This window comes from Rhinolophus sinicus, chromosome 18 (genome assembly GCF_057876585.1).
Source record: "Rhinolophus sinicus isolate RSI-liver-muscle chromosome 18, RSI-T2T, whole genome shotgun sequence".
Taxonomy (NCBI): Eukaryota; Metazoa; Chordata; class Mammalia; order Chiroptera; family Rhinolophidae; genus Rhinolophus; species Rhinolophus sinicus.
This window is the reverse complement of record NC_142518.1, coordinates 9669735-9691117: the sequence shown is the minus strand read 5'-3', so window position 1 is coordinate 9691117 and position 21383 is coordinate 9669735. Positions and strand designations below refer to the sequence as shown.

The following is a 21383-nucleotide window of genomic DNA, read 5'->3' as shown; positions in this document are numbered from 1 at the left end:
GTCTTTGGTGCTGTCTTCATTCTGTCCATATCCTGGAACCTAACACAGCACTCTGAATTGGTTCTGGTCCGCACAGAGGTGAGCGGGAATGTGACGTTTTGCACCCTGGGTTCTCCATTACTAAGCCAGTCTCAGACTATATTAGGTTTTGTTTTGTTTTGTTCTGTTTTGATTTTCGACAAATGCCATGGTTGGCTCATATCAACCCCTGTTATGAAGTGTCCAAATCTCTTTCCCAATGTTTCTCTCAAGTGATACCTTTTAAAAGTGTATTCTTAGGTAGCTAGTTTGTCCAAATTCAAGAAAGCCTATATTCACTCCTGTTAAAATAACAGCTCTCATCCCATCTCTCTAGCCTAGGAGCCAACAAACTGTTTTCTGTAAAGGGAAAGAAAGTGAATATTTTATGTTTTGTGGGCTGTATTGTCTGTCACAATGAGCCAACTCTGCTGTTGCAGTGGGAAATCAGCCACAGCTAATACATAAACAAATGGGCGTGGCTGTGTTCCAATAAAACTTTACAAAAACAGGCTGCAGACAGGATTTGGTCTGCAGATCATAGTTTACAGACCCTTGATCTAACCTATTCAAATATTTTTTATCTAAAATATTTGGCTCTTTAACATCAAAGTCTTCTTTCTTAGTTGCTTGTCCTCTGGAACTCTGTGTTCTAATCTGCATCTGTAAAAGAAAAAATGCATGATAAGAACAAAGATGAAACCATATGGCACATATCTTCCTACAAGTAGATATTTATTATTCTGCATTCTTTGGATCTAATTATACAACTAGTTATTAATCCACTTTATCTTATCCATTCCATGCTCCCTAATCTTTTCCACGAAGACATCGTGTGAAACCTTGCCCACTGGTCTTTTTAGAGTCTAGAGAGCTGATCTAGCCTCAGTGGAAACTGGAAATTATTTTTTTAAAAAGATTCCAGGTAATTCTAGTGTGCAGGCAGAACTGAAAACCACTGAAATGCATATGAGAGCTTGAAGTGTTTGCGAGGAAGGGAGACCCAGGGATGCATGAATTCAATGGAGGAAGAAGGAGGAGATTGAAAAAGCAGGTACAGAAAGAGACCACGAGGGCTTTTTTGCTGTGGTAAGGAATTTGGGTTGATTCCTTTGGACTATGGGATCTTCTTGAAGATTTAAGAATGGGATCTATTTCATAGTTTAAGATAATGACTCTTAGAGCAGAGTGAAAGAATAATGGAAGAAGGAAATAGGAGAAGGGAAAACAGGGTCTTTTATTCAGTGCTTCTTAAATCATCTGCAGGAGACAACCAGCCTTCCTGCCCTCCCTCTGTTTCTCTCTCTCTTCCTTTATTACCAATCCATCACAGATCAGTTAAATTCACTGACGGCATGCCTAGATGTCATAGAAATATCAAATGGTTTTAAAAGTTTATAAACATTTACCCCCTTAGTTCCTGTACGTATCACAGAATGGGAACAAGCCACGTGCTGACTTGCGCTGATCTGTGGACCATACTTTGAGTGGCACTGCTTTACTCTACTGCCTTTACTCTCCTTTACCCACAGGGTAAAGTTTAAACTTTTCGGCATGGCATAGAAGGTCCCTCATAATCTGGCCCCTGCTTTCCTCTCCATTCTCACGTCTTCCACTTCCCTCAACCCGCACTGCTACTGTACTTTCCTTCAATGTCATCACTCCCTGAAAATGCCGTGTCTTTCGCAGCCTCCTTCCACCTTTTAGACTCTTCCCTTTATTTCTGTTCTCTACTTGACCAATTTCTACTTCTCTTCCAAGACACAGCTATAATGTCCCCTCCTCTTTGAAGCCATTCCTGAAGCTCCAGGTAATTAATTTATGCAGTCCTCCCCATACTGCCACATTACTTTTTGGTGACAGTTCTAGCACTTATCACTCTACTATGTAATTATTGATGTCATAGCTGCCTCACTGTCCCATGACTGTGGGGTCCTTGTGGAGCAGTGACTTGTTCACATAAGAATTGTCAGAGTGTAGGACATAGTAGAAGGTCAATAATTGTGCACTCAATGAATGCTGAGTGAAACAACAAATGCACTTCTCTGTGCATGCAGAGCTGAGAAACATTTTGGGGATTTGGGGACAGCTGTTTGTTTCAGTCACTCCACATAGATTTATTACATGTTTATAACACTCAGTGCTAGTTGATAGTGGGGATATTTAACTGAATTATTCCTACTGTACATAAAGGAAGATACTTGGCAAAGAAGATGTGAACTGCTGTGTTTTGTGGCATTAAAAAAAAAATCACATGGCCAAAAGGACATCTTTCCATTAGCATTCTCTTTAGTATATTTTCCATTTTTAACATCGTTTATTATCTTTAATTTGCAGTTGAACTCAATTCTAAATGCAATGAGCACCATCTATAGTACTGGAAAAGTTTGCAAGCCAAATAAGCCACAGGAGTGCTTATTACTTGAACCAGGTAGGCTATTAATTTTAAGCAGTGATAATGAAATTTACTTTTTTATTCCAAGTTTTAAAAATGAGATTAACGTTAGATAATGACATCGTGCCTTTCAGATGGATAATCCAAAGATGATAAGATTCCAAATATGTGTGTTTCGGCACATAGATGAACTTTTAACTTTTAACAAAACTTCATTTTAAAGTCTGTGACATGCACATAATTTAAGTTAGTAGTTAATTAAATGATGTCATTTTATCTGAAAAAATATTTTGGAACTATAATGAGGATGAGGACATTAATGACTCATGAGATTTCATTTCATAACTTTATGACCTTGATGTCTTCCAGCCTTCCTTTTAATTCGTGTAATTTTTTTACAAATACAAGTTTTACAAATGCATGTTTATTTCCCCTTGATTGCTTTGCAATAACAGGTTTGGACAACATAATGGGAACGAGCAAAGATTACAATGAAAGACTCTGGGCTTGGGAAGGCTGGAGGGCTGAGGTCGGCAAGCAGCTGAGGCCATTATACGAAGAGTATGTGGTCCTGAAAAATGAGATGGCAAGAGGATACCGTAAGTTTGCTGGTCTGTGGAGGTCCTGAAGCTCCGTTTGGGGCCATGGGGCTGTTGCTCATGAATTACCAAGGCTGCCCTTTGATATAATGTGTATCCCTAAGTTAATGATCATCTGCTGAACAATTCACGTCGCCTGTCTCAAAGAAACTACTAGGGAATAAGGAAAGATGAGTCAACATTCTACAGTTTAAAGAGCTCCGGAGTAAGACTCAACTACAGGGCCTCAAACAAATCAGTTGTCTGGGAAGTCCGCAAGGGTTCCTGAGGTCGTCTGGGGGTTGAGTAGGGATTCTATTTTTCAGAAACGATGAGAGACAGAGACATCATCTCTCACCTAAATTTCCATCTAGCTACAGTTCATTCTCAAAGGTCACTTGTGTGTTTACCTCAGGGTGGTGCCACAGAAAGAAAAAAAATCAGATCGATTTATGCTGGAAATCCACTATTTTCATCAGTTGTAATCATAACTCGAATTACGTGGTCATAACAATCTTAACATGGGGAGGAATTTCCATATCTGTTCACTTATTCTCCTGCCTGAGTAATGAGCCGAAGCCATGGCATTATGAGTAATTTTAGGCTTTGGTGATTCACACCTCCTGGGGTTGAGTGAGGAAGTTTTTTTTTTTTTTCATCTGTTGTTTCTACATGTCTTTCCCCGCCCCTGGAACTCACATTCTCAAGCCATAGGCAAACTGGAGACAGCAGCTCATCATTATATCCTTCTGTCCAAATATTTATTTCTGTCCTCGTTTTCCTGATCATCCATTGCCACTGTGCATGTAAAAATAGAAATTGTTAAAATACGTTTGCAAACTGTATTAGCTAATACCCTAACACAAGCTCGTGTTTCCTGATGATGAGATACTACATGAAACGCACATAGATGTACTGTGTATACATTTGGTTTGCAAAGAAAATACAGGCTCCCGGTGGCAATGTCTAACATGAGTTGGGTTGGATTTGAAAATAGAAGGCCCTGGACAAAATAAGAATTTAAAAAACTCAGATCCCATTACATGTTTCAAAGCTGAAAATGCAAACTGACTTATGGCGAGAGTAGAGACCCAGCTTAGGAGACTAGGAGTATAGCTGTGTGCCTTAGCAGCTGTACGATGTGGACAAATGATTGAACCACCTAAGAGCAGGCCATTAATCTGCACAGCGGGGATTAGAATAATGGCAACCTCAGAGAGTGTTTGCACTTATTAGATGAAACAATGCATTTCAATTTCTGGCACAGAGTGAGTGCTTAATAGACATTAGCGAGTGTTATTATTCATTTACATCCCTTTGAGTTGATATTTATGAAGGCAATAAAAATGTGACAGATCTCTGGATTTTTTTTAAAACCTGCCCGGCAAAGCTAATCTATGTATACTGTGCTTTATCTCTTTCTTTCCCTTATGTTCTTCTCTTTCTCTTTTTTGAAAACAGATTATGAGGACTATGGGGATTATTGGAGAAGAGATTATGAAACAGAGGAGTCACCTGGCCCTGGGTATAGCCGTGACCAGTTGATGAAAGATGTGGAACGTATCTTTACAGAGGTAACTAAGGAACTGTGCACAATGACAGATGTAGGGCAGGGCACGGGAAGAAGGAACAGGAACCAAAGGCATTCTGGCTTGTTCTGAACACACTGGGCAGCCGTTCCCAGGCCTCAGAGTTATGGAATATTAGGGCTTGAAAAGCTTTTAAAGAATAACAGGGCAGCTCCTACAGATGTTCAGAAATGCTGTGCTTTCCTCGCCTTTTCAGCCACTAACCAGCAACTACCAACAGCAGGATTATAAGAAGGAAAGATTATAGGAAGGACCGGTCTTTAGGTTGTAAGAAGGGATGGTGTTGGCGAGCTACCTGGAGCCAGCACTGTCTTCCTTTGTTAGCAGTCAGAGCCTTTGCCTCCTTCCTCCAGACAATCAATACTATCGTTTTCTTCTCTTTGACTAAGGAAGCCTTCATGGAGAAGGGAGAGTCCAGTGAGTAGAAGTATCCCATGGACACTTCTTAGTGTCTCCCTCTTCACTCATTTTCACCCCATCTCCCCGCCTTACCCCTGTGCCTTCCAACTTCTTAGGGGAAGCTACTCTGTCATAGCCATTGTTGGGCAGAGCTATTAAAAATGGAAGTAGAACAAACAACACTCCCGCCAAAGAAATGGGCAAACAATTTGAGTAAGGACATCATTAAAGAAATGGCAAATAAGTGAGTAAAGCGTTATGAGGAAAATGCAAATTAAAAACATGGTTAAAACAACCTCATATCACCAGAATGGCTGTGGTTTGAAAAGACTGACAATACCAAGTGTTGGTGAGGATGTGGAGATCCTGGAGCTCTCATACACTGCTGACTGAAATGTCAAATGACACAGCCACTTTGACAAGTAGTTTGACAGTTTCTTAAAAGTTAAACACACACTTACCATATGGCTAAGGTGTTCCACTCTTAGGTGTCTATATGAGAGAAATGAATACAAAGACTTATACCTGAATGTTCACAGAAGCATTATTCATAATAGCCCCAAATTGGAAACAACCCAGTTGTCCCCAAACTGGTGAATTTTATCCATGAGATATTAAATGAGTCAAACTCTCATGTATTCATACAATGAAATGCTACTCAGTAATAAAAAGGGATGAACTACTAACACATGCAATAACATGGATGAACCTAAAAAACATGCTAAGTGAGAGAAGCCAGATACAAAACGTCACGTGTTGTATGATTTTATTTATATGAAATGTCCAGAATAGGCAAAACTATAGAGCTAGAAATCAGTTCAGTGATTACGTGGGGTTGGGGGTGGGAGTGGGATTGACTGCAAATGAGCACCAGGAAACTTTTTGGGGTGAGGAAATGTTCTAAAACTGGATGGTGGTGATGGTTGCTCAAGAGTTTAAATTTACTAAAACTCCTGAAACTATACACTTAAAGATGGGTGAATTTTATGGTATATAAATGATACTTCAATTTGAAAGCAAAGGAAGTAAGTAGCATCTTAAAAATGAAGATTTTTTTTTTTTTCATGTGCTTTCATTTTGGGATCTGTATTCCTCTAGGTGTGTCTATTGCTTTATGCAGTGGAGCTAGTCATCATCAGTGTCTGGGAAGAAGGAATGCTTTCAAGCTCTCCAGAACATTTGAGAGAAGAAATTAGAACTTAGGGAAATTCTACTTGTCTAAAGAAACTCCTCTTTTTAGTGTTGAGGATTGGAAATTGGAGCAAGCTTCTCTCGGTCTTAAACTTTCTTCCTGGGCTTTTCAGATTAAACCATTATATGAACATCTTCATGCGTATGTGAGGGCAAAGTTGATGGATACCTACCCTTTCCATATCAGTCCAACTGGATGCCTCCCTGCCCATTTGCTTGGTAAGAAACTCCAGGAATTCTTTGTGTACTTTGCTCTGTGTTATTTCCACCAGTAAAGTATTTTGGAGTGAGGCCCAACATAAAACTTTTGAAAAAAAAATCTGTGAATGGAATTAGTAACATTATAGAAATCATATTTTGAAAGCACTGTCTTCATTAGAAAAGCCATTTTAAATCATTGGCTATTGCATTACTTTATTTTATACATAAACTGTTATTCTGTTGGCCACAATCCAAAGGATAAAAGGGTTATTTAAGATAACAAGAGAAGGAACTCCAAGTTCAAATGAAAGTGGAAATGGGGGGAAAGAAATCTTACTATTCAAGTTGGTTGGCTAAGCTCTTGAGGTGGAGTTTAGGATTTTAGTATCATATTGTCAGAGGAAAGAAGCTTGGTAGGCTGGAGGTGGTCAGTCACGAGAGAGAGTCTTTCTAGAATTAAGGAATAGCCTGAGTGAAAGCTTCATAAGTTCATTTTAAACTGTATGAATTATTTTTGCTGAAAAGTACTTGGTTTGGAATCATATGAGTAAAGAATGATGTCTTCATCATGGAGGAAGATGACTAACTTAGGAGGAAAATCAGTCTTCCAAGAACTTCGGATCCTGCCACGGAGCCTTTGTAGACCATGCAAAACCTGGGGTCCTTTATTGAATCTCCTAATTCCTATCCAGAGAATGGCTATCCTCCACTTCCCTCTCGATCACCACAGAAGCTGAGGCCAAACAAAATACACATGTTTGAAAAATTCACATCATACATACATAATGTTCCAGCTACAGTCAAACTAAGTTGCTGGTAGCTGATTCTTCTCCACAGCCAAGCCTCTCTCTCAGTAGGAGAGAATTTGGACAAAGGACCTGTGGAGACTTTTTATTCTAAAGCAATATGTATATAAATACTCTTTACAACCTCTTTAGGCATCCTTTAGTAATTCAGTTTCTGCTTAAACTTGTCTGGTGTGATGTGGCTCTTTCTTCCTTCCAAGGTAGACCAGTCTATTGCTACTAACTATAACAAAGTTCTACCTGTGTGGAACTGAATCAACACCCCTCTAATGCCTTCCATTCATTATGCCTAATTCCATGCTATGAGGTTACCCAGGGTATGTCCATTTTTCTACAAGATGGCCTTCCAGATATTTGTAAATAACCATTGTAGAAGACATAACATAGTACTTGGCACAAGATTATGTACTTAATGCATTTTAGTGAGTATTATTGATATCATCATGTATATACTGTTTTCTCATCTTAAATGTCCTATACAGATTTTTAACCATTCTTTAAAATCTGACTTTTCTAAGTGTTCTCCTTTGGACAAGCTATACTTTGTTGATGTCCCTCTTCAAATATCATGCTCAGAACTAAACAGTGATTCCAAATGAGATTTGACCAACATGGAGTAAAAATGGTACCATGGCTTCCTTTGTTCTAGAACAATAATTCTATTCATTTATATTAAGGTCACATTTGGGTTTTGGAAGCCATGCCATAGTGTTGGTTGGGTCCCTTTTGGTCTTTTACATGTGGACTGTGTTTCAGCCTGATGTTGCGTATCAAATATTTCTATAGTGGATAGATTTTTCTTTAAAATTTAAGCATAGAACTTAAAACATAAGTTCATTGGTGTATTCTTTATGTAGTTATAATGCCCCATTCCTTTGGTGTCTGGATTCTGTTCCTGCTATTAGATTGACTTTTTTAGATCCATCTTTTCAGGGTCTCTGGCTTTGAAATTCAATTTAACATGTATTTGAGATGTTTGAAAAATCACCCAGTTAAGTGTTTTACTATAGTACAGTAATAAAACTGGAACTTAGTCACTAGTTAGTAGAGACTCCTGAATGATGATCCTATATGTCTCTTTTGAATCCAACATTAGGGATTACTAATAGTTTAATTTGTAGTATTTTGTCCCTTGGATGGTGGATTATATGAATATGTTTCTAATCTATAGTAGCTGTGATGTTCCATATATTTAATAAATTGTGCCTTTCCACTGTAATTTTAAATAGGAGGAACTGAGATGATTCCCTAACAAGTTTTGCCTAACCACAGAATCCTCTGCCGTTTTAACCTTTTAGAAGACGTAAAAAAAGAAGGGACTGTTGAAAATTTAAAATAAGAGAAGAGAGAAAGAGGTAGTGAAAAGGAAACACAGAAACCTGATTAAATCTAGAATACTATACAGCCTGTTTCCCAGTCTCACCTCATGCAGTATGTAAATATCAAGTCTATACTTCTGTTGTCCATGTCATGTATTAACAAAGTCTTTTCTTAACTAGGTGATATGTGGGGTAGATTTTGGACAAATCTGTACCCTTTGACAGTCCCCTTTGGACAGAAGCCAAACATAGATGTTACTGATGAAATGTTGAAGCAGGTAGGAAGAAGAGGCCTTGAAAATGAAATCTAAATCCTCATTTCTTTTTACGGCATCCTTCTCTTTCTATCTTTCACACATGAAACCATGTAAATATGAGTAAAACCATTTCAAGCTAATTTAAACTTATTTCTTATGTAGCTTTCTTTTCACGGAAAAGTGGTTTACGATGTCAATAACATCAAGTACCTTGAATAACAGGTAAGGTATTGCTATTACTGAGCGATATTAAAAATGGAGACGACCCACTTTTCCATTAAGAAGTAAGATGTGAAATTCTCAACTAGTTGGCATCACACTTTCCAACATTAGTCATTGCTAAATAATCAGTTAGTAATCTCTATAATAGTGAGAAAAAGGATATCATTAGAAGATTTTTGCATTTTTAAAAATATTATTTTAAAAAATATTATGAGACTCTTTAAAATAAGTTCTAAACCACCTTTCTGTTACCATCTTGGTATAGGTATTTAAATTCTTTGTGTTCCCTTCCATTGATGAAATCAACTATATGCTTATATATAATTACATAGTTTTATAAAAGTTACAAAGTTATAATTATATATATATATTTTTTTTTATTCAGTAATGGTCTACATTTCTGGGTTGAATTCATAGTCATACTTCCATTGGCTATATAAAATTTCTTCAGATAGGTGCACCATAATTTACACTTTAGGCATTGCTGGACTTTTGCTTGTTAACAGTTTTAAATCTGAAAACAGCAATGCAATGAACATCTTCACATATGTAACATACTCCTGGGAAGGGCCCACAGCTGAATAAAAACATGAAGCTACAAGGGCCTTCAGACTCCTGCCACTGTTCTAGCCCTGTTTCGGAGTTGAGGAGCAGCAGAGGCCCATCTTGATGTCGCCCCTTAGCCTATCTGTAGTGCTTTTGCACCCACCAACACTTCTAATGTTATCTTTACAGAAAACCTATGAGACTATTGGGACAGGTATTGTGATAGTTCTATATTGTAAGTGAGAAAACAAGCTCGGATAAGTGGCTTGCCCAAAGTCACAAAGAGTTAATGGTAACTAAGGATTGAACTCGAGACTCCTAATATTTCCAGTCTGGTTTTCTATTCATTTATTCCTCATTTAACAGATGTTAACTGTCTACACTGTTTTGTACTAGTATACATTCATTCTGCTTAAGAATGCCATACTCATTAATATCAATATTGCCCAACATTAAGCCTTTATAGGCCAAAAAAAAAAGTTATAGTGTCATATCCTGTTTCATATCTCCAGGGCTGACATAGGAGAAAAACCGGACTTGACTGGTCTTTGAGATCAGAGGAAGTTTTTCAGTGTCATTAAAAGTGATTCATGAAGTATCTGTCAATTATACAAACTTAGTTTGTCTGATGTGGGCCTTATCTCCAAAGAAGTCTTCGTCAGCTCCAGGGACACTGGCTCCCAGAAGAGTTTGCTGGAAGACAGATACCAACGGCTTCCCCTTTCTAGTTCTAGAACATTCTGAAATTTCGATTCCCATGCAGACTGTGAAGCCAAGCCCCAACTACCCATTGGCTACTGGGCCACATGTGGGCTTTTTGGTTCCCAAACCCCATGACTTCATGTCCCCCTCGTATTGTTTGTGTCTTCCACTGAGCCTAATACCATGGCTTTGCCCCTTGAAGAGCTCAACTAATGATTGTTGGCTTGAGTTAAGCACTTTTTAGCAAAGAGGTCATTGTTGCTTATGAAATATAAAGAATAAAAACAAAAACATCACACATCATGTCACCCAGCCTGTTAATATTTTCATGCATTTCCTCATTAAAATTATACTATATAAGTGGTTTATATATTCTATTTTTCACTTACTAATTTATTTAGATTTTCCATTCCACAAAGTCGTCATTAATTTAACCATTCCAGTGGTTGTTTCCACTTTTTTCCATATTAAAAATCATTTTACATGTTGTATATCTTAAATTTACACAATGTTATATGTCAAATATATTTTAATTTAAAACAATAATAAACAAAAAATCATTTTAAATGTAATTCTTTGACCTAATTTATGAGAATTTCCTAGGTTAGTTCTCTAGAGACAGGGTTACTGAGACAAAAAGTGTAAGTATTTTGAAAACTATCCATACATGTCATCAAATTGCCCAAATAGCCAGAAAGGTTATGCCTCTGTACATATCCAACAGAAAGAATGCTGCTATTTTAATGCTAGAATTAAATGCTGTTCTTTTTTTCCCCAGGGCTGGGATGCAGACAGGATATTCAAGGAGGCTGAGAAGTTCTTTGTGTCTGTTGGCCTTCCTAATATGACCGAAGGATTCTGGAATAATTCCATGCTAACTGAGCCAGGTGACGGCCGGAAAGTGGTCTGCCACCCCACAGCCTGGGACCTGGGGAAGGGTGACTTCAGGTAACAAGGCTGATACATTCACAGCTAATACTAAAATGGGAAACAAAGGAGGCAGGGATGAGGATGAATTTGGATTCCTTCTCTGCTTCTCTGAGCACAAAAGAGAGGAATGAATTCTCCTTGAACAAAGGCTAGGAGCCCATGAGAGCACATCTGGGCTTTCCCAGGAAAAGGGGATTGTCAGCAAGCTCTAACCTGAACCTTTAGACAATTTGCCTCATTTGAAATAATATGCACACATTATAGTTGCATGGTCATGGGTATGGTGGTGGCCCCATTAGGAAAGTTTGGTGCTAAGATCTATGGAAGATGGATGTGTGAATCAGGCACTGATCCTCCCCTCCATGTTTCCCTCTATAAATGAGACAGGACAGGTGAATAAATAAGCTGGCGTAAAAGAGAGAATGTTGTACGTGTCATAAGAGAAACACAGAGAACACTCTAGGGGGAACTGGAACAGAACCAACCACACCTGGAATAGTGGGTGGGAGCAGACAGGCCTTTCCAGGTGGCATTTGAATTGGACTTGAAAGACAAGAAGGGTTTGGACAGACAGAGCTGGGAGGAGGACGCCGGGTTGGGAGAATAGCAGGATCAAATGCAGAGAGGCGGGACCTGGCATTGTGTCCTGGAGTCAGCAAGTTAGACTAGAATAAAGGGCATGTGTAGAAGGGTCTGTGTCATATAGCAGAATGATCACAGGCTTCGGAATCCCAGGTGTCACTTAATGACTAGGCAACCGTGGGCAAGGTATTTAATCTTCTTGGGTTTCAGTTTCCTCATCTATAAAGTGGAATAGAAATCCCCAGTCTGCAGGTTTGTGAGTATCTTAGTGGGGTTCCCTAGCTTGAGATGGGGATTCTTGTACAAGTGCTGTGCTGAGGGAGAGCTCTCAGGCAAAGGGGAATGAGGGGCGCAGGATGGGGCAGGGGAAAGGGTTAAGTGAGGATGTGATCTCTGCTGGAGACTTGCGGCAGCCTGATCTCACGTGGCTGTCTGTGGCTGTCTGGAGCATGATTTGTACCACAGAGCTGGTCACACTGTGAGACAAGAGGACTGGCCTTTTGTGCCCCCATGTGAGTCAGTCATTGGCTGTGGACTGCCCCAGGATGTGGGGGGACATAATCTCCTGATTGAGGCAGTGAAGAAGGAAGCAGCCATTGGCCTTCAATGGCTGTGCTCAGGCAACTGGGAGATGGGTGGATCTGCCTGGTAAAGCAGGTGTGGGCAGGGCCCCAGCAGCATCCACTAGGGTACAGGTTGGTAATCCTTTCCTGTAAATGGTCAGATAGTGAATACTTCAGCCTTGCTGGTCTCTGTTACAACTACTTAGCTCTTCTCTTGTGGCATGAAAGCAGCCTTAGATAATACAGAAACAAATGGGCGGGGCTGTGTGCCAATAAAACTTTATTTGTCAAAACAGGTGCTCAGCCGCAGGGCAGTTTACTGACTCCAGTACTAGCGTGAGGCTTAAAAGTGCGTGTCTGTACGTTTCCTAGCACAGGATCTTACATACAGGAGACATTACGTATGTAGTCGCTATTCTTTCAAAAGAGAATGGAGAATAGTCAAGTTAGAAAAGCCAGTCATGCTGGGATGTATAAAGGATGTTGAGTTTATTCTTAAGCAATGGGGAGTCCTTAAAGGGAATTTATCAGGGAGATGACATGGTCAGAGTGGTAGGAAGATTAATTTGGAAATTTACTGAAATATGGCCCTTATATTTACCTGAGTGAAGTTACTTTAGCCAAGTTGAAAAGGACCACCACCTAACTGCCAAACACACTCCTTATTTTGTTGGGCCACAGCAGCATTAGATAACACTTACGAGCTGTCTTTGAAATGCTGTTTTTCACTGGCTTCTGCATTGTGACCCTCTTCTGGACTTCTTTCATTTCTCTTTCTGTCTGCTCTGAACCATCTTCCTCCCCCCACTCTGTATGTATTGGGACCTCCTAGGGCTTTGTCTTTGGCCCTCGTTTCTCACCATTCTACACCTGATGCATAGCCCACCACGTCCACTCCCTGACTTACATGCTAATGATTCCCAAATGTCCATTTCTAACCCTTTCTACTACCTCTCTATCCTTGCTATACCAAACTGCTTCCGGTGTCCTAAATGCCACACTCTTCTCAACTGAACACCTCCAGGAATGTCAACCTTTTGTCCCTTCCTGCCATCCACCTGGTAAACTTCTGCATGTAGATCAAGGTCCAGATTGCTCATTGCATCCTCAGTTATGCCCTTCTTAGTGCATCTAGGGGACTGTGCCTGCATTCACTCGTTGTTATGTCCAAAGCCTGTCTACAGATCACATACAGAGTACTCGTCCCAGAGTTTTTGTTGTTATAGACTCTGCTTATCTTTCTTCCTCTTAGTCTGTGGGCAGGGGAGCAGGATTCAGCCCTGCCCATCACTTTATATTGGGCACCTTCTATAGTTTCTAGGACATAAAAGATAGGTCCTCAGAATCATTGGCGAATGAATTTTGGGAAGATGATCCGTGCTGCCAATATCTCATACAACTCTACTCTGATAATTCAATGAAATTCATTTTAATCTTGCCCATGTGTGTGCAGGATCAAGATGTGCACGAAGGTGACAATGGAGGACTTCCTGACAGCGCATCATGAGATGGGACACATCCAGTATGACATGGCCTATGCCTCACAACCCTACCTGCTAAGAAATGGAGCTAATGAAGGGTTCCATGAAGCTGTTGGGGAAGTCATGTCACTTTCTGTAGCTACACCTAAACATTTGAAAACCATGGGTCTACTGTCACCTGATTTTCGTGAAGACAATGGTATGGACATTTTTTCGTTGCTTGTTTTTGAGATTCTTTAGCCTGATGTGGGCAAAGGTATTTATGATCATGCATAGCATATATTTAATTTTTGCCACATAAAGTATAAGGTATTTATGAGTAACTGGGAACTGCTACTAGTAAAAATTTTTTAAAGTATTTATCATAACATACCAGTTTGTGGTTTTGTATCTTTGAAAAGGGCATAAGAGAGAGAACTGAATGAATGGTCTTAGAACTCCAAGAAACATCTAACAGAAGATTTAAAAAACGATGTTCAAACAGGCCCACAGAACTGAAATGGCTTATCCAAGGTCACTTAGCTAATTACTCAGAGATCTGACTAGATCCTTCTGGTTCTAGGTAAAAACTTCCCACAGTGTTAGAGCTGGAACAGATTCTAAGAACCATTTCACAGAGGAAGGAAACTGAAGACAAGAGAAGGAAAGTAACTTGCCCAAAGTAAAAAAGCAACATGGCAGAACCAGAACCAGAGCCCTAATCTAAAGCTTTTCCCATCATATTACACAAAGTGAAGGGTAACTTGAGATTTAGGAACGCTTAAAGAACGGGTAGTGGAATATCAAGATTGGAAGGGACTGAAATGTTCCGTTCATCCCGTGGAAGCATGAATTTGCCCCTGTGTCATCCCCTCAGATCCATGCTGTTCTTTGGATGAGGCAGCCTGTTTCTCTTGGGATGGCTTGGACTTGATAGAACAGGACAAATGTTCACAAGATCCAGATTCTTTAGTGAGGATGCGGTGGCTTTTGATTCTCCCTCATAAAAGAGGGACACTTAGAGCCAAGTATGTTCTTTTCTTTCATGTATTTCTGTCCTCTCATTTTAGTTATTTGGGATATAAACATCAGCTCCGCTGGCTGGAAGGTTTGGTCAGTGAGGTCAAGGTCAAGAGCTTCATTCTTGTGTGGGCAATTCACTTTGCCTTGATTTCTGGCCCAGACCTTGGTGATCTCATGAGGGCCTGGGAGTAGGTCAGTGTAAAGCCATCATCCTGTCTGAAAAGGCTTACTGTAAGCAGACCCAGTGGGAAATAAATGAGTAGCAGCATCCTCCCATGAAGGGAGCAACAAAGGGAAGGGGCTTTACAATAACCACACCTTTTTCTACTTTTCAAGTGTCATTCGGAAGTCAATTGACAGACAATTATGTGTTTTATCATTTTTTTAAAAATATTCCCTGACAGCAGGCAAAGATGGTTGAATCACTAAGCCAGTAGTGAACATGATTAAACCTCTGGTTTGAAACACTCCTCTTCTTTCCTTGGCTCTGCCCCTGATCGGTGAATGATGTTAAACAGAGAAGGCCCTTCATTCCTCCTCTCCCTCCCTTCTTCCCTCTCGCTTCCTTTCTTCTCCCAAATCCGTTTATTGAGCACAAACTGTGCAAGGCATATTTCTAGATACTAGAGATAGATTGGTGTGCCAAGCAGATAATGTCCCCCTGCTTACATTTCAGTGAGCTTCATTTGTACACTGGAGTGAAGCCTACTGCCTTTTTACACCACTAATAAAGGATAAATGAAATAGCATAATTTGTTAAATCACTTTAAACTCAGGTAAGGAAGATGGCAGTACATTTAAAGTACATTGTACTTCTGATTATCCAGTAGATGGTTTCCTCCGGGAAGGCTCTTTTTCATTTGTTTGGTTTTTTTCCCTTTCTGTTTTGCTGGCTTTTGGCCACATCTGTTTATTATTTGTTTATTTAACAGTGACACAGAGGGCATCATACAGCATACATTGGGATAGGTGTACAGTCTTGAATGAAACATTACCAGTCTCTGCCTTCATGGAACTTACAAGAATAAATAGTATGACTGGGAAAGTAGATGAAATAGCCCTAATTAGTCTGATAAGAGGTACTTAAGGAAGGCAATTGAAACTAATGAAAAAAGTGAGGATACTTTGGATTTATCTTACCTGTTCTAGCCAAAGCTTCACTTTACTGTAAATCTCTTAACTGAGAAACTATATGTACATATTATGATGCCCACTATCAATATTTCTCATGTAATCATCCTTATAGTGAGTATATCTTGGGGAATATTTTGAGATTAGGAAATTACCCAACACAAAACATCCACTGTCATCCTCATCTTAATATTTATCCTTTTCCATTTTACTTTCAGAAACAGAAATAAACTTCCTACTCAAACAAGCACTGAATATTGTTGGAACGCTACCATTTACTTACATGTTAGAAAAGTGGAGGTGGATGGTCTTTAAGGGTGAAATTCCCAAAGAGGAGTGGATGAAAAAGTGGTGGGAGATGAAGTAAGTCAATGAATAAGCAATCAGTAAAATGTTTTCCCATGAGTTTGCTGTTCACTTAAAAGCATTTGACTGGTAACTGGCTTGATAACACACCTTTTGGGGTTGTTTTCCTTTCCCTGTCTCACTTTCCTCACTCCTTTGCCAATGTTTCCCGGGATCATTTCCCAGGACCTTGTCTCAGGGTCTGCTTCTGGGAGAACCCAATCTAAGGAAACTAGGATTGGGCTTCTCAGTGAACTCTTCACAGTCAGAATAACTGGGATTTCAATAGCTAAATTTTGAAATCAGGTGATGTGGGGCTAAATATCGGGGGTGCCAAAAAAAGTGTATATACATGACTTGTATTCATCTTTTGTTATCGGTATATATTGAGTATTACAGTTTTAATAGAGTTTTTTCCTTTCTTAAAATGTGTATACATTTTTTTGGCAGCCTCTGTATGTGAAAATGAGAGAGAAGTACATTAGGGTGGGAAATGCCATCAAAACACACACACACACACACAGCTGCTTCCATTTAATTTTTTTAGTCTTTATTTGGGTGCCCTCTTCTCAGATAACATTTTTTTGGCTCTGCCCCACCCCACCCAAACAGGGTCAGGTGATACAACTTCTCACTCTGTGTCTTCTTAAGTGTTCAGTCACCTATTACACTGTGATATTATTTAGGACATGGTCAATTTACTCCATTTTTGTTTGTTCTTTTATTCATTCTTTTAAAACAAAAAATATTGACTCCACCTTCTACGCAAAGCACTGGGATCCAATGCTGGTCTTTCAGATGTTCTCCTTGATTTCAAAGAGCTTTAGTCTGCAGAGGAATGTGGAAAATGAAACCACTACAACATGCGATGTTGTGATGGGATGGAATGGGGATCCATGGGGACCCAAAGGGTGACCCAAAGCCCAATCTGGTGGGTCAGATGAGGAGAGGCATCCAAGTTGAGCTCTGAGAAAGGTGTGGGAGTTAAGCAGGTGTGTGTAGAGGGGAACAGAGAAAATTCCAAGCTAGAGAGAGCCTGGCATGTTTGGGCAACAGGGAGTGATCCCTTTCAATGGTTTCAGCACTATGTTTTTGGTCACCGTGTCCCAAGCGCCTTGCACAGTGCCTGGCACGTGCGGGTATGAACTAAATGGGTTTTAGATGAAAGATTCTGAAAGAAGACAGGATGGCAGGATGGAAGGAAAGAGGGACGGAAAGAGGGAGAGAGGGAGGCAGAAAGGGAGGGAGGGAGGAAATGTTTTCCCCACCATCTATGAGACTCCTGTCAAATTTTTTTGTTTTTCTTGTTTTTCTTTTTTGTCATGAAGATTTACCTATGCAACATTGAGCCCCATATCCCTAAGTTTAAATCAGTGCCACTTTTCCGGCAAGATTCTCGTTGTTAACATAAATCCCACTTGGGAGGAAGGAGGCAGCAACATCTATAATCACTGTTTCTAGAATTTGCGTATTACTGAAATTGTGTCTATAACGATCCCACAATCAGACAAATGTATTATATTTAAACAATGCCAAATACATGGTTTTCCTACCTTTTTTCTAAATGAATTACTTTTTGATCACTTTTAGTTTATTTTTAAAGGTACCCTAATGGAAGCAGACCCTTAAGGTGGTTCATTAATGCACTAATTACTCTGTTCATTCAACAAATACACATGAAGTCTTTCCTTAGCATCAGACACCATGTTTACATTGCAACTGTAGAGATGGCTGAGATACAGCACCCTGCCCTCTAGGAGCTCACGTCTCTGGAAGAAGAAGGCGCTGTATGTAAACAATTACAAAACAGAGAGAGAAATGACAAAGGAGGCCCGGCTAGAGAAAACTAAGGGAGCTGGAGGGCTTCGCTGTGCTGGCAGGAGGGTGCCTTGAGCTAACCTTGAAGAATAAGGAAGATTTCAACTTGACCAAATTCTGTCTGCCAGGGGCACATCAGCTATGGTGCCAGACAGAAATTATTAGGACTTTTACTGTATGTTTTTGGCCAAGAAATACACTTTATCAAATCAGTGTTTTGAAGACACAGCTATTTTCCAATGGTATAGTCTGGCTGAATTAAAAAAGGAAGAGGTAACCACATAATGGGTTGTACTCTGTCATTTTTGGCACTGTTTCTATTACGTCTGACAACCTATTCCAGTATAAATACCATCTGTTGATGAAACTGCACCCAACTGTGCCTTCTCATGGTAAGTGATCCACAGCTAATGTTTCTTCTTTTTTTTCCCCAAAGGCGAAAGATCGTCGGGGTGGTGGAACCTGTACCCCATGATGAAACGTACTGTGACCCAGCGTCTCTGTTCCATGTTGCTAATGATTACTCATTCATCCGGTAAATGACACTCTTCTTCTCACAGTTCAACTTGTAGGCTTTGTGGACAGCTGTGCTAATGGCAAAGAAACAGTGATCTACGAAGTGATGACTGTAATTTCCCTTTTTGTCTCCACCCACCTCCCCCTTAAAACCTCAAAATAGACCTCAAAAATTGTATATCAATTTCCATTAAATTTACCTCTCCATGATTTATTGGGTTAAATTAACATCAAGGAATTTATAGTATCCTTGGGAGAAACAAACAAGTATTTCTGTTTGTCTTCTTGTTACTGGCAGAGTTCAGAGTGATTGGAACGGAGAGAGTGTTTTTAACGTGAAGTCCCAAACCCTATGCTCTTCACTGATTAGCCCCAGATCTTGAATTTGCTAAGCCTCAGTTTCTTTTTTGTAAAGAGGAAATAATATTAACCTGCCATAAGGATTGATTGACATCATGTATATGGAAGGGCTATAAATCTGTAAAACACAACACAGATGTGAGCTAACATTTAACAAAATAGCACTGCATTTTTATCAGCTGATACAGAAATGCAAAAAGGTTATGATGAGTCTGTAGGTTTCATGTTCGGGTCTTTCTGGACAAAGAGGTTTGACTAGTATCTTTTTGGTTACTAGGACCTCAGAATTTAAATAAATGCTCCAATCTATGACTGTACCACAGTAACTAAACGTGGGCCTGCTTTTTTGTTTCTTCGTGTCTTTTACAGTTATTACACAAGGACCATTTTTGAATTCCAGTTTCATGAAGCCCTGTGTCGAATAGCTCAACACGATGGTCCCCTGCACAAATGTGATATCTCAAATTCCACTGACGCAGGGAAGAAGCTGCAGTAAGAAATGTTACAAAATGTTGACCCTCTCCTACTATCCAAAATTACTCATTTCCATGCCTGGGTTTAAATTTGATTTCTTTGTTCTAAAAAGAAAAGTGTCCTCAAAATGTCCTCATCTACCAATTAAATGTTTCTTTTCTGGTCACAGAGGAAGCTAGATCATGTGATGGCTGCAAAGGCTACCTGCTTTCTCCCTGTCATAACTACAGCGTTCCCTTTGTAGTACCTGGAAGGAAGGAGAGCTTGAAGGATGTATACATCTGTTAACACACCTTAGTTTCGCATCTGCTAGGAGCAAACTTAGACAAGCCAAAGAGGAGAAACCATAGATCATACATATGAATATATGTACATCCGGAATCCCTCAAAAGACCCTGAACCCACCCTCCCCTTTTCTCATGTAGCCAGATGTTGAGCGTTGGAAAATCACAAGCCTGGACCAAAACACTGGAAGATATTGTGGACTCAAGGAATATGGATGTAGGCCCACTGCTCAGATACTTCGAGCCCTTGTATACCTGGCTGCAGGAGCAGAACAGGAAGTCTTATGTGGGATGGAACACTGATTGGAGTCCATGTGAGTTCATCGAGTTGACACATTTCAAATGGCTCCCTTTCTTCTTCCCCTGGTCTTCTCTGGCCCAGGTCTCACGGGGCTCTGACACAGCAGGGTATGTTCTCCCTCTTCTCACTGTGCTGTGATGGCAACTGCCATTTTACTGGGGAGGAAACGCATTATTTCCTGAGTACCTACTATGTACCAGTGAGAAATCTCTCTCTCTCTCTCTCTCTTTCTGTCTCTCTCTCTGCAATCCCCATATTTAAAACAAAAGAATATATATAACAGTCCCCAACTCGCTGTCCTCGAATCCTGCTCCTCAAAGACAAACCCTTCAACAACCTTCATGCTATTATCTCTTCTTTCTGGCAGTTACTTTCATATTTCTAAACAATTTGTGTATATTGTTATTTCTTTATTGGTCAGTTTTAGATATGCACTTCTGCCTACTCTTCCACCCCCCTTCTCATTCTCCCAAAAAGCTTTATAATGACTTTTAGTAAAGAAATTATCATTATTTACATCATAATGTCTGCAGAGCCGAGTAATATAGTATTTTATATCCTTTCTTATGTGGCTTTTTGTTTGTCCTGGAGTTTCTACTCCCCCATTGATTTTTTATGCCTGATTTGCTATATGCAGTGCATTCATCTTTTCCAACTATTCCGGTATATCCGTTCTTTTCAATCTCATTTTTCCTAGACTTTCCTCTTGGAGTCTTATTTCCTTTTGTCTCAATCTGGACCATAGTTTTCATCCTGAGTCATCCCTTTGCTGCTTTCCTGCATTGAATCCACTGCTTCCTGGATTCCATGTCTTCTTCCTTGATTAATTCTTGTTTTGGTGAAGCACAACCTCCAAGTAATTTTCTATGCAAGAGCATATGGGATAGGAGGATTAACTGTTCCCCAAAGTGGCTGTAACCATACTTGACTTTCATCCCTGTTGTTTTCAGTCCAGTATCTTCTTCCCACCCCCAGATGTACCTTAATCCCAAGCTTGTATGGGATTTCGGGACTTTTGAGTTCTACACTGCCTCGGTGTACTCATTAGGCCATGGCTTCCTGACCCTTGAGAAAGCACTTAGCACTCCTCCATTACTTCTCATTTTCCAAAAGTGTCTTTATACCTTTTAAAAAATTCCTTTAGTGTCGGTTTAGTGGGATCTTGGGAGGGGAAGGAAATAAACAACACACATGGTCGATCTGTCATCTGTAACAATAGTCTGTGATTTCTCTTTAATCAGACTCTGACCAAAGCATTAAAGTGAGGATAAGCCTAAAATCAGCTCTTGGAGAAAACGCCGTGAGTATTCTGGACAGTGCATCCGTGACTTTTTCGTGCCCTCCCTTAAATAGAACACAACAGGCCCATTCCA

General features: G+C 39.8%; 1 protein-coding gene across 1 annotated transcript in view; it reads left to right on the top strand.

Annotated features, from left to right (window-relative positions):
* Positions 1-21383, top strand: part of ACE2 (angiotensin converting enzyme 2) — a 38449-nt gene that overhangs the window by 8352 nt on the left and 8714 nt on the right. The window contains exons 4-15 of the mRNA XM_019746337.3: positions 2356-2449; positions 2869-3012; positions 4453-4565; positions 6284-6389; positions 8677-8774; positions 11002-11171; positions 13752-13978; positions 16131-16275; positions 18512-18610; positions 19321-19443; positions 19851-20023; positions 21252-21310. Of these exons, the coding sequence (XP_019601896.3) occupies positions 2356-2449; positions 2869-3012; positions 4453-4565; positions 6284-6389; positions 8677-8774; positions 11002-11171; positions 13752-13978; positions 16131-16275; positions 18512-18610; positions 19321-19443; positions 19851-20023; positions 21252-21310 (1551 nt within the window). The remainder of the gene's footprint in view (positions 1-2355; positions 2450-2868; positions 3013-4452; positions 4566-6283; positions 6390-8676; positions 8775-11001; positions 11172-13751; positions 13979-16130; positions 16276-18511; positions 18611-19320; positions 19444-19850; positions 20024-21251; positions 21311-21383) is intronic.